The sequence below is a fragment of the Colletotrichum higginsianum genome, chromosome 10 (genome assembly GCF_001672515.1).
Source record: "Colletotrichum higginsianum IMI 349063 chromosome 10, whole genome shotgun sequence".
NCBI lineage: Eukaryota > Fungi > Ascomycota > Sordariomycetes > Glomerellales > Glomerellaceae > Colletotrichum > Colletotrichum higginsianum.
The window spans coordinates 401,124-413,615 of NC_030962.1; the positions used below are offsets into that span (position 1 = coordinate 401,124).

General features: G+C 55.0%; 4 protein-coding genes across 4 annotated transcripts; 2 read left to right on the forward strand and 2 right to left on the reverse strand.

Moving 5' to 3' along the window:
- Positions 1-775: 775 nt before the first annotated feature.
- On the forward strand, positions 776-1,891 carry CH63R_13568 (D-isomer specific 2-hydroxyacid dehydrogenase; the record flags this gene model as incomplete). Its single annotated transcript, XM_018308542.1, has 1 exon — positions 776-1,891. The coding sequence occupies one exon, from the start codon at positions 776-778 to the stop codon at positions 1,889-1,891; it is 1,116 nt and encodes a 371-aa protein (XP_018150860.1).
- A 1,671-nt stretch (positions 1,892-3,562) lies between these two features.
- On the forward strand, positions 3,563-4,930 carry CH63R_13569 (F-box domain protein; the record flags this gene model as incomplete). Its single annotated transcript, XM_018308543.1, has 1 exon — positions 3,563-4,930. The coding sequence occupies one exon, from the start codon at positions 3,563-3,565 to the stop codon at positions 4,928-4,930; it is 1,368 nt and encodes a 455-aa protein (XP_018150861.1).
- Positions 4,931-5,136: 206 nt separating this feature from the next.
- Positions 5,137-5,994, reverse strand: CH63R_13570 (Short-chain dehydrogenase/reductase SDR; the record flags this gene model as incomplete). Its single annotated transcript, XM_018308544.1, has 1 exon — positions 5,137-5,994. One exon carries the CDS (start codon positions 5,992-5,994, stop codon positions 5,137-5,139), a length of 858 nt encoding a protein of 285 aa, XP_018150862.1.
- Positions 5,995-6,652: 658 nt separating this feature from the next.
- On the reverse strand, positions 6,653-8,539 carry CH63R_13571 (uncharacterized protein; the record flags this gene model as incomplete). The annotated part of the gene is made up of 4 exons (XM_018308545.1): positions 6,653-6,740; positions 6,947-7,537; positions 7,609-7,879; positions 7,966-8,539. The coding sequence occupies 4 exons, from the start codon at positions 8,537-8,539 to the stop codon at positions 6,653-6,655; spliced, it is 1,524 nt and encodes a 507-aa protein (XP_018150863.1).
- Between the last annotated feature and the right edge of the window lie 3,953 nt (positions 8,540-12,492).

The following is a 12,492-nucleotide window of genomic DNA, read 5'->3' on the forward strand; positions in this document are numbered from 1 at the left end:
CATCCCAACTACTTTGGTATGGGATTGCCGGTCTTTGTACCAATCTCAACAACACCCGGCAAAATCCAGACGACTGGCAGCAGCATGGTTGCTCAGGTCTGCGACGAGGTTTTGCCGGGGTTCAAGTTATTCCGACAACGTCCCTATGGTCCAAGAAAATGGGGAAGGATTTAACCCTAACGTGGGGGATATGCTTCAAGGTTTTGCGGGGATTTCCACGATATCCATTCATGGCGGTGAGCCCAGGCAACTAACTCTGTCTCTTGCGGTGGCCCACGAACTTGGCGGGTTCGGGGCTGTTGGCCGTCCTTGGACTCTTCGGCACATGGACGTCAGAGCCTTTGATTTCCCGCGGGTTATGGAGCCCATGTTGGCTATTTGCGGGGGGCGGGGGAGGGGGAGGGGAGCGGAAGCTCCAGTAGCTCGACGCAAACTCCATTCCACTGACCAGGTTTGGGACCGGGATAGCTCCCGCAAAGCTATCCCAATGGGGCAAATCTCGCCGGTCGAAGCCCAACAAAACCAGTAGGGAACCGCTGATTTCATGCATCATGTCATGTACAGCAAGACAGCCCGAACGCACCCTTATCGTCCGATATAAGAAGCACAGCAGGAAGCTCACCGTGCCTCTCCGGGAGATCTCTCGACAGTTCAATTTTTTCTCTCCTCCCGGTTCTCCTCTGAGCTCCATCCCCTCTCTCTCACGATATTCGATCCCACATCCCCCAACAGATCCCTTTCCCCGGAAAATCAAAACAGCCTACACACGGCCAACATGGGCAAGCCAATCGTCCTCCAGCTCGGCGACGACATCAAATGGAACCATGACCTCTACAAGGACTTCACCTCCAGGTTCGAGATCCGCCGGTCGTACAGCATGCCGCGCGCCGAATTCATCCAGGCACTCAAGGACAAGAAGTTCGGCGACTTCTTCGCCATCTACCGCCCGTTCTGGAACACGGGCGGCGAGATGGGCAACTGGGACAAGGAGCTGATCTCGCTTCTCCCTTCGTCATGCAAAGTCTACGCCAGCGCTGGAGCCGGCTTCGACTGGGTCGACACGGAGACTCTCGCGAGCCGGGGTGAGTCGCCCCCCATCTTGCTACTTACTGTTGACCGGACGCGAGACATCAGACATGCTGACAGCCATCTCCATCCAGGAATCGTCTACTGCAACGCCGCCGCCGCGTGCACCGAATCTGTCGCCGACGGCGCAATCTGGCTCATCCTCTCGACCTTCCGCCTCTTCTCGTGGTCCTCCGCCGCCGCCCGCTCCGGCGACCCGGACCAGTTCGTCGACGCCAACAAGAACCTCGGCGCCGTCTCCCGGAACCCCAACGGCTTCACCCTCGGCATCATCGGCTTCGGCCGCATCGGCCGCCGCATCGCCGAGAAGGCGCACCGCTCCTTCGACATGAAGATCCTCTACAACGACGTCGCGCGCATGCCCGCCGAGGCCGAGAAGGGCTCGGACGCCACCTTCTACGGCGACATGAGCGACCTGCTGGCCGCCGCCGACTGCGTCATCGTGGCGACGCCCTTCGCCGGCAAGACGCTCCTCGACGCCGCGGCGATCGGCAAGATGAAGAAGGGCGCCAGGCTCATCAACATCGCGCGCGGGAAGCTCGTCGAGGAGGAGCCCCTCGTCGCGGCGCTGAAGAGCGGCCACCTCTCGGCCGCCGGCCTCGACGTCCACTACAACGAGCCCCACGTCAACAAGGAGCTGATCAAGATGAGGAACGTCGAGGTCCTCTCGCACAACGCCGGCGCCTCGCTGGACGCCCACATGGGCTTCGAGAAGCTGGGCATGCAGAACATCATTTCCTTCGCCGAGACGGGCAAGGCCGTCACGCCCGTCAATGCCCACCTGATTACCAAGAGCCGCTTGTGATGAGAATCGGGGGAAAATGTCTCTCGTACATATTGTGTATGCCTAGCGAAGGGTCTTTACGGAGTTCGGTATTGGAAAGGAAATCAGGATAAAATGGGACTATGTTTAGGAATGTTCAATCAAAACAAAACGGTTCGATCTTTATCGCCATCGCAGACCAAAAGCCTTGAAGTCACCTCAAACACTTCGGGCCAGTAATCCTTTGAGTACATCTTGCTTCACATAATCCCTTGACCAGAACGGACGCCCTCCCAACCTAGGTATCTGCATGTTCAACTCTCTGCTAAAACACCGTCAGCCCGGCAAGACCCTGGAACGTGGTGGTCAATGCAGACGTGCTCCTCCAAAGAGGGACAAGACTGACGAAACCCATCAGGAGCAAAGACGTGTCCATCTAGATGAGAAAAGTCTTTGGAAACGCAATGAATACTGGGCGTGTTCCAATTCTGGTGGACAACATGCCGCCTTCGGATCCCTCTTCAGCTCATCGGGATGTTTAGAGTTTTGGCACGAGAGCGACTTGCCCCGTCAACTTCACACGCCCACACACAAACTAGAAAGGCTTGAATAATTGTACTCCATGATACCCATTCTTCTCAACAGACAAATACAATTCCAATCTAGTTTTCTTAGCAAACGAATACCACACGGAGCCGTCCCAGGACACACTTCGCCTCCGTCCAACGCTTTGGTTGCAGAGAAAACATGCATTGAGCGGTCATGGCCTGTACAACTTCAGCTTCACGTACTGTGGTTTCCATGCTTACTGTATACGTGTAAGCCTCGAGAGAAATTACCTTGGAGACGTCCACTAACGTTGGTTAATCAAGGTGTCCGTGTTTAGCTTAGATAAGCCTCGGAGCAAATTGAGGCCCTATCATCGACAGACCGGCACACTGCTTTGGAAGAAGAACGGCGTTGAGAAACGACCTGCTCACACCTTGAAATACCAGTAAAGTCTTTAATTTGGGTCCATTAAAGCCCGTTCGATCAGAGATACGCCTTTTCACAAATCTCAAACTAGACCCTCTCGGAAGTCAAAGAGGAAAATAATCAAAGCACACTTGATGTTAGGTAGATTTCACGGCAAGTCCTTGCTACAATATATTTTGCTTGCTATCGGCACTGTAGACGTGATCATACGTTTGATGATACCACGATGACAGTAGAATGTGCGCGTCGTGAGTGCAATACACACGTAACATGATGCAGCAGATAAATGACTTGCAGTTCTCAGCATTGCGTTGAAGGCAATAGCAATTTCTGCTCATGGAGTTCTCTCCTTTCCTCCTCCTACTCCTCCTCCTCCTTCTTCTTTTTCTTCTCCTACTCCCCCTTCGTCTCCTCCTCCTTCTTTGCGGAAGAATGCTTTGATTGCAGCGAGAGAGGGGCCCAGTCTCCATGCAGCTGTCAGATTACTTTTGCCAAGTTGTGGCATCAAAAGCGGAGACTGTTGCCTGATTGTGCCGCTCAGAAGGAATCCTTTCGGCGTCATCCTTAATCAAGTCGAGCACGAGGGCCAAACTAGGCAGCTCACGGTTAGCTTCAAGTCTCTTAGTTAACCTCTGGTCTCCTATTTAAAACACTTTTCACAAGTGCAATACAAACCAGAAGTCCATCTGCCTCCCACTCTGTCGGCCTTTCCCGTGGCTTCGACCTCCGAACCCAACCATGGCAAAAATCACCCAGCTCCCCACCGAGCTTCTGCAGATGATCTTTTCGGAATTCTTAAACATTCTCACGCCCACCGCTTACAAAGTCTTACCGCTATTCAAGGTGAGTGCGGAAGACCTGGCTACACTACAGGCTGTTTCTCGCACTTGTCGAGCACTCCACCGCGCCGTCGAACCCCTCGTCTGGAGACACATCTGCATTGAGGCGCATGACATCAATCGCCCATTCACCGGTCCTAGCGTTTCTCAACTCGTAGCTCTCATCCGTCTCTGGCACGCCCGCCCCGATCTTGCCGCGCATGTCCATACCATCTTCGTCTCTTGGACAGCGCTGTATCTCGGCCAGCAGCTCATTCAAGACGAGGACTTTGAGTTCCTCTCGGGCCTGATCCGGGACCTCGGCCTCCGGTTACCAGATGGCTGGCATGAGGCTGGAAAAAGCACTGGGATTCTGGCTGGAATCGCGGTCCTCCTGGCCCGGAACGTGAGAGTGCTTGACCTGCATGCCCACTCCACGTACTTCTTCGACTGCATCCCTGCACCAGACGAGACACCCGTCTGCTTTGAATCCCTAACCTATGTTCGGCTTAATGCGTCGTCGCCGAGGAACCCGTCATCGATCGACATATGCCCTTTACTGAGGCTGGCCCCGAACCTTACCAAGCTTGAAGCTTGGCCGGGGCTTTTCGACCCCAAAGACCTGGACTGGAGCGGAATTACCACGCTCATGCTTGAAGGAGCCGAAACGAGTGCAGCTCAGGTTGCCGGAGTCATCAAGTCCTGCAGCAAACTGAGGGATTTCAGCTTCTTTACGAAGCACGACCCCTCACCAAGCGAGATTATGGCGGCACTTTCGACGCATACAAGCACTCTTCGAAGGCTCAATCTCTATTTCATCAGCCTGTACTCGGATGCCAAGGTCGCCATTGGCTCATTGGCCGCCTTCACTGGTCTCGAAGAGCTCTCAATCCCCGCAGACAACATCGGAACTGGAGCTGGATGCGCTCTCCGAACACTCCCCCAGAGCCTGAGGCTCCTCAACATCGAGGGCCACCTTCACGAGCACCGAGAAGACATCGAGTGGCTGGCCGGCCACATCCGGGCCGGAAACCTTTCCAACCTCGGAGAAGTCCGGCTACCTGTTTGGGAGTGTGATGGCGACCACGCCGGGCCATGCCGTGGCACCTACGTGGACGAGAATAATGGATATGAGAGCGGCATCGATGAGCATGGCTCAGACTGGGAATATGAGGATGGCGACGAAGATGAAGCCTGCGACGGCGGCAAAACAGTCCACGAACTCCGGGCCCTCTTTCGTGACGCGGGCGTCTCCTGTAATATTGGTCCGCACTTGAAATGGTCTTGAGAGATTCGCTGGCAAAAGTCTGATGAATATCCCTGGCGACACTCTTTGGCCGGTTTTGTGTCTGGTAGCAGATCTTCAGGTCGTCCTTGTCAAATTGGAATGTCTCGTGCCGGTCTTCTCTGGCGAGAAACCAGATACGGTTCTCAGCTTTGGTCAATATCACAAACCAGGTGCGACTGAAATCGGCATTTCATCTATGGACCACGTCAATTTGCCCCCATCTCTCCCCATCTCTTCTTCGCAATCCAGCCCCCATCAACCAGCAAGTCCGTCCCGTTAACATAGCCGCACCCGGCGACAAACGCGACCGCGTCCGCAACCTCTTCCGCGGTCCCGGCCCTCTTCAGCGGGTGCTCCTTCATTATCTTCCGGATCACCTCCCCGGACGCGCCCTTCGTCTCCACCGCCAGCATGTTCGTCTGCGTCATCCCCGGGCTGACGCAGTTGACCCGCACGCCGCGGCCGGCGTACTCCTTCGACACGGCGGCCGCCTGCGCGCGTAGGCTGTTGGCCTTCTTGGCGATGCAGTACGCCACACCGCTGGGGCCGTCGTCGCCGCCAACGAGGTCCCGTAGTTCCGTGTTCTCGAGGAGCGTCGACAACGGCGCCGTGGCCAGATGTTTCTCCAGGTCGGGGGAGAGCGGGGGGGCGTTGTGCTGCACCATGCTCGCGACGCATGTCAGCGAGGACCCGGGCGCCATCTCGACCTCCCTGCCAAACGCCTCGATCACATTGGCCGTCCCGAGGATGTCCACGGCGAGAATCGATCCCGTCGACCCCATCGACGGGCTGACGGCGGACGTCAAGACCACCGTCTCGACGGCGCCGCCGAGGGACGCGGCGGCTTTTGCCATGGCAGCGACGGATTCGTAAGAGGACACATCGACTTGCTGCGTCGTGACCTTGTGGCCCGCGTTCCTGAGCGACTCGGCGCCGGCTGAGAGAGTGGCGGGCGAACGGCTGGCTAAGAAGATGTGACGGCCTGTTCCGAGCCGGTGCGCTGTTGCGAGGCCGATGCCGCCGCCTCCGATAACGACAAGGACAGGGAGTGCGTCGAGTGTCATGGCCGCACCGAGTTGTTAAATCCTTCGAGCTAGGTTTGGAAATACACCCTGAAGATGAAGAATGATTGTTGATGCCTCTACGTGCACCAAGGAACGCACATCGCCTGAGCGGTCTGAAGGGGGAGGGCCACAGCTCTTTATGTAGACGGAGCTGACGCTCACTCAGATTCGTACTATTGAAAGTAGCTGACTCTTCTCAAAGTTTCTCTCACATTCTTGCTTAAGTCTCCGTGTGCGACACATCGGACGAGCGTCACGGCAGCACGTACATTCGGACCGCACTCCAACTTAGATCCCGAATTCGAAAGTATGAGCCAGTCCCGCATGCGGTTTTGGGCTGCGTTCCTCGTTTCTACACAGGTATAACCATGATTGTGAAGATGTGCCCGGACGAATGTTGCAGGATAGTGCCTGTTGCAAGGTTTGACGCTACTGGAAAATAACCTTCTTGAGAGATGATCAGTGTCTTGTGCGTGCCGAGCCGATCACCGGGATGCCAGGATGAGGGGCCGATCCGTGTGATCGTAGCTGGGAACACGGCGGGATGCACGTGGATGTCTCAACTGCCGGCCGGAGCTAACCTAATCCTACCAGACTCGGCATCAAGTTGTCTCACCCAAGAAGAGTGTCGTCTCTCCGTAGCACATGGCCATCTTGATCAAATCACCTTGTGAGACAGTGGCATCACCGGGCCTCCGAGCGAGACGGCGATCATAATGAGAATGTATCTTGCAAAATAGAAACGTCTGAGTGAGTGTTAGACTCTGAAGTTCCTAGAGTAATCTGTGCGATTCCAAGCCTGTCTAGCTAGCCGTGCCTTTTACCAGAACCACCGATAGAAAGAGAAATGACTTGATCGTTATCCATTCCTCTTCTTCACTGATAGTTCTTTTCCACCAAGCGTCAGACCATGAATCAAGAGCTTGAACCCTTAAACTTGACTCCGACGCACTTGTCCGTGGTGGCGCCGCCAAGCTCTATGATAGCCTCACCAAGGCAGCCAGGTTTGATGGTGTCGGGGACGTCGGCCATGAAAACCCACATGGCGCCTGTGATCTTGGCGTCGTCGCCGGGGTAGCCACTGTGATACCAGACGAACTCGATATTGTTCATGGTTCCCTTAGAAGCCTTGACGCAGCTTCTAACCCGGTCGATGAGCTTCTGTCCTTTGGGTCCGATCATCGAGTCCTTGAAGCCGGAGCCGTGGATGTAGAGTGACAGCTGGCCCTTGATGCCCATGTTCCACAAATAGCAGGTGTTCCAGACCCAGCCTTGCTGGATGGTGTCGAGGGCCTTGGGGCTCAGGGCAACGCCGGGGGCTCGGTATACGGGGTCCTGCTTGTCCATGGATAGGGGCAGTCGAGTGAGGCAGTCGGTATAGACGAAGAGGATGGTACCGTCAGTGATTTCTGCATGGGCCGTTCCGTTTGCGTTCTTGGCTTTGATCGTCCAGAGTTGGTCATCACATTGCCTGTGGTTCTTGGGATCTGTGGTGCAGAGACCAGAGTCTCCGGGTGGCGATGCCGGCTCGGTCATGCCACCGCTGAGAGAAAGACATATCAGTATCAGCATTGCTGAGTTTTTCAGCTTATGGGAAAATGGGGAGGCGCTTACCAGACGACCTTTTTGACAGGGACAAAGGTAAAGTAGCCACACTCACCCTCCATCAAATCCACGTCCCACTTCTTGCCCCTGGCTGTGCTATAACTGTGATCCCATCCCCCGCTAATACCATCCTTGAGTGCCTTCAGAGTGTTGACTGTTGTGTTTCGTCCAACGTTCCAGCCCAAGTTGACTATGTCGGTCTCGGCCATACCGCACTTGACTGAGTAATGGCACTGGGAATGGGGAAAAGGGACTTCCTGGGCCCATTCGAAGGTAGTGTCTATCAGGTGGGCGGGTGTCAGTTTTTTAATATCGAGTGTGTGATTGGACCTGAGCGTATCAAGGACGCCTGAAGTTCCGACTTACCAGTTTCGCAAAACGACATGCAGCCGTCTTTTTTGTACTTGTCAGGGCCTTTATTCCAGCCCTCACAGGTGTCGAAGCGCATCATCCCATCACTGAACGAGAGAAACTTGTTCTTGGGAGGACAATCCATTATCGAATATGTGTGATAAAGAGTAGCGGGCTTATCCTTGTTGACACAGGGAATGGTATCGTTAATGTTCCGAGTCTTCAACTGATGAGCATCCTCTTTGCTGGCAACGAAGTCTTCGCGGTCTTCAGGGCGGATGGTCCAGAGAGGAGGATCGTTGGCGTCCCAATTGTAGGTGGACTGGTTGAAGTGAGCATTTTCGGAGCTAGCATCGCGGTTCTGGAGAGCGAAAGCGTTGCCAGAGGTGAGGCGATCGCGATCTTCAAGGCGAAGGGTCCAGATTGGGCGGTTGACAGGGTCCCAGCCATCTTTGGCAGAGACAATCTTGCCGTTGGGCTGAGATGGGGCACCTGCGACACCGAGGAGGAAAGCCATGATGAGCAGAAAGACGCCCGTGTTGACTCCCTTTCCCTTCGAAGATCCAGGGTAATGGCCGATGGCCACCATCTTGACTGACAGAATGATCGTGAAGTTGCAGGGAGGTGATCTTGAGACTTGCTGGACGGTAATGGAACTCTGAGTGTGAAAATCGAAGCGAATGCGTAAGGTAAATCTGTCAAGAGGAAGGAGTCAAAGAGAGAAATTCTTGGCGCCGACTCAGTTTGACAAAAGGGAGAAAAGAAGAGAAAAGAAAGGTAAAGGCGGGTGGATTATTCTCTTGTGGAACAAGCAGCCAGGACCAAACATGGCAAGCAAGGCAGTCAGTCAAGCATGAGAGCTGAAAAAAGGGAACAACAAGCAAGAGGGGAAGGAACGAGAAAGGGTGCAGTGATTGCAGTTCTCTCTGAAGCTGATGAAAACTCAGTATGGCCCTATGGATGCAGATGTGAGGTAGACTGTGATCTGGACTGGAAGATGCGCTTTTCAGTCAAGGCTCCAAAATGAATGAGCTATTCAAAATCACTCTATGCTGCCGTTTGAGACCTGAAGGTCCCGCCATGGCGTCGCAGCAATAGTCGAAGAAGAAGCTGGGGAGGAAGACATCATCATGTTTTATCAAGCTTGCGCTTCTAAAGTGCAGGCATTTCATCAATATAGTTACACAAGAACACCAAGCTTAAGCACAAAAAAAGACCTTCCTCCAGTTTCTACTCAAAGACTGCTGGAGGTAACACCTTATCCTAATTTTTCAAAGAATCTCAACAGCCTCTTCTGAATATAATCCTATATAGAACCTAACCTAATAGGAAGGAACACTAACTGGCACAGGAAGTGTTGAACTTCTGTGTCATTATGTATAATGTATATGCATAGTAAGTTGCCTACTTCTGTCAGATTGGCAAGGGTAACCGTGATGGGTCAATTGTGCGTATATTAAGTGTGTGTAGTGTGTAACTATTCTTGTGTGCTGCAGCTGCACCCTGCCGCCCGACTAGGCCTTTGGCAGCCCCTTTCTTAGGCGCCTAAGGCCACCACGAAGCCCACTGCCCGGGACGAAGCCTGTGGCAGGCCCTTCGTTGCCGCCGAGCGGCCGGTTATGCTGGCCGATAAGTCCTATCTCCGACGCCCTTCGTGGCGCCCTTCGTGTGCGTTACCCTCCAATTCAACACGCCCCCTCAGGGAAGGGCTTCTTGACGGCCTTTACGGTCCACGGCCGTGAAGGGCGACGGCCCCTTCGCTCCGTTGCTCCTTGAGCGCGCAAGAAGGCGTTTCCTGCGTTCGTTTTGACGCTCACGGGGCGCGCGGGAAGTCACAGGCTTCCTCCACGGCCCATACGTCCTCCTTCATCATCTCGGCCTCCAGTCGAGCCTCGTCAGCAGCCAGATCTCTAGCGCGGTTGCTCTCGAGAATGACCTTCTCGTTGGTCATATTGAGCTGTTGGATGAAGGCGTCGTGTTTTGTCATATCCAGGGCCTTCGTGAGGCCGTCTGCCATAAGCTCTGCAGACGGGGTATATGCGACGTCTACACGCCTTTCGGCGATTTCTTGACGCAGCCAGTGGTTGTGTATATCGACGTGACGGAGCTTCGTACGGAGCTTCGAGAGCTCACTCGTAACCAACTTAACCGTCTGTTGGTTATCGCATTGTATACGTATTGTCGTGGGCTTTTGCTCTTTTGAAGCGTACGTCGCGCGCTCGCCGAGCTCACTGGGGAGCTGGACTTGTAAGCGCGAAATCAATCGGCTTGCGAAAAGGGCTTCCTTGGCGGCCTGCGTGAGCGCTAGGAGCTCTGCTTCAGTTGTTGACGTTGTGACGGTATCTTGCTTGTTGGCCCGCCACGCGACGAGGCCTCCGAAAAGCTTCATGGCGAAGGCCTGGGAGCTCTTTCGGCATAGTGTATTGTCGCCAAAGCTCGCGTCAGACGCCACCTCAAGGGCGTCATTCGCGCTGCCTGGGGCGGCGCCGAAGCAAAGGCAGAGGTATCGCGTTTTGTATAGGTATCGAAGGACTCTGTCAGCGGCCTTCTGGTGGACTTCGCTTGGGTTTTGATTGAATCTCGCGAGCCTGCTGGCTGCGAAAGCGACGTCCGGCCGCGTCATCACAGCGGCGTATAGGATCGTCCCAACTTTGCGTTGATAACGGTTGATTTCGCTGGGTTGCGCGTTGCCTTCACGCGGCAGCAACTCCTCCTTTGCCATCGGAGTGTGCTTATGAGAATCGTCGTCTAACACGTCAGCGCGCGTGGGAAGCAGTTTCTTACACTTCTCGGCGTATACCGCCTGTGAGAGCCAGAGTCTCCGTGTCGCGCGGTCGCGAAGGATCTCAAGGCCTAAAAACCATTGAAGTTTTTCGCCGCCTTCAAGGTGGTATTTGCCTTGAAGGGCACGTATCTCGGCCATTGCCGCAGGCTCATGGGCCTTCGGAAACGCCAATACGCAGTCGTCAACATAGAAGAAGAATGTGACCTGGCCCTTTTGCCAGCAGCAGTCTTCGCCTGCAACGCGTTGAAAGCCTTGCGCCAACAGCCCACTTTCCAGGTGCCTTTGCCACAGCAGAGGTGACCGACGCAGACCGTAGAGGGCTTTCTGTAAGCGTAGGACTACGCCTTGTTTGCGGTATCCTGGAGGCATCTCCATATATACCTCCTCATCGATATCTGCGTGCACAAACGCATTCACTGCGTCGTATTGCAGCAGCTCGAGGTTGAATCGGGCGGCCAAAGCCATCAGTATTCGGAATGACATACCTGCAAGCGTTGCGGCGTACGTATCTCGCGCGTCTTTCGCCTGTTGGTCTCCACGTATCACGAGCCTTGCCTTCACCTTCGTGAGGCGGCCGTGCTTGTCAAGCTTGTATGTGTATACCCAATGGCAACCAAGAATCTGGTTGCCGCGCGCGGACGCTTTGGAGACCTCTCGCCAAGATCGCGAGAGCTCGTGACCTTGTAGGTGACTCCTTTCAGCATCTCGAAAGGCGCTTTCAAGCGGGTGAGTTGCCAGCTGATTGTGTGATGTGGGAAGAGGGGGCAAGTCTTTCCAGTGGGTGCCACGCGAAGTGGCTGCTTCAGTGACGGTTCTTGCGTCGTTACTACGCCTGCGAGCATGCTCAGCGGAGCGCGTAGGAAGCCCCTTACTGTCTGCCTTTAACTGCTTCCGGCCCGAAGGCCACGCGACTGCGAGCTGTTGGAGCCCTGTCTCATGCGCTTTTAGATCGTCCGCCGTGCTGTTAAAGCATTCAATCACGGGTTGATCTACACTTGCCGCTGGGTTCGGGTGGCCAGCCCGCTTCAGCAGCGTACAAGTGCCATCCATCAATCGTTGCGTGGTCTTGTGTTTTTGGTGCGTGCGTCCCGCCAGAAACGCAGCCTTGAAGGACTCGCGTAACGGCTTCGGCCACGTCTTTTGTGTAGGAATGGTATTACTGCCGTCTATGGGCAGATGAGATCCCCTTTCTCGCCCCCTCACGCCTAGCGCAGTTGTAAGCGCAGTGAAGAAAGACGCTCTCGGCGGCGTCGCCGGCGGGGTTATCAGTTGGAATCTTGCTTCGGTGTGCGGTGCCGGCCCGGAGGGCCCGTCAGGGCGGCCTTCTCGTGGGCCTTCAGACCTCCGGTCTTCACGGCCGTGGACCTCTGAGGGCCTTTCGACTATACGGTCGTGAAGGCCAGAGGTCCTTTCGACTTCACGGCCGTGAAGGGCAGGGCTGCCGTGGGCCGCCCCCCCAGCTCGCTCGGCGTGCTCTGTAATCTCGTCTGCTTCTTCGTCAGCCGTGTGCGTAAAGCTTGTCTCGCGCGCTCCTTCGCGCACAAGGCGGTCAATAGTCTGCTGTATTTCGTTGAGATCTAATTCTCGCACGCTTTCAGCAAGGCCTTTGAGATCGCCATTGAAAACGGCGCCTTCGTTGAAGACGACGTCGCGCGTTGTGAATACTTCACCACGAAGAGGGTTCCATATGCGAAAGGAGTTGCTGGAGCTGTAGCCAACGAGGTAACCTATCCAAGCACGTGGGGCAAGCCTTTGCC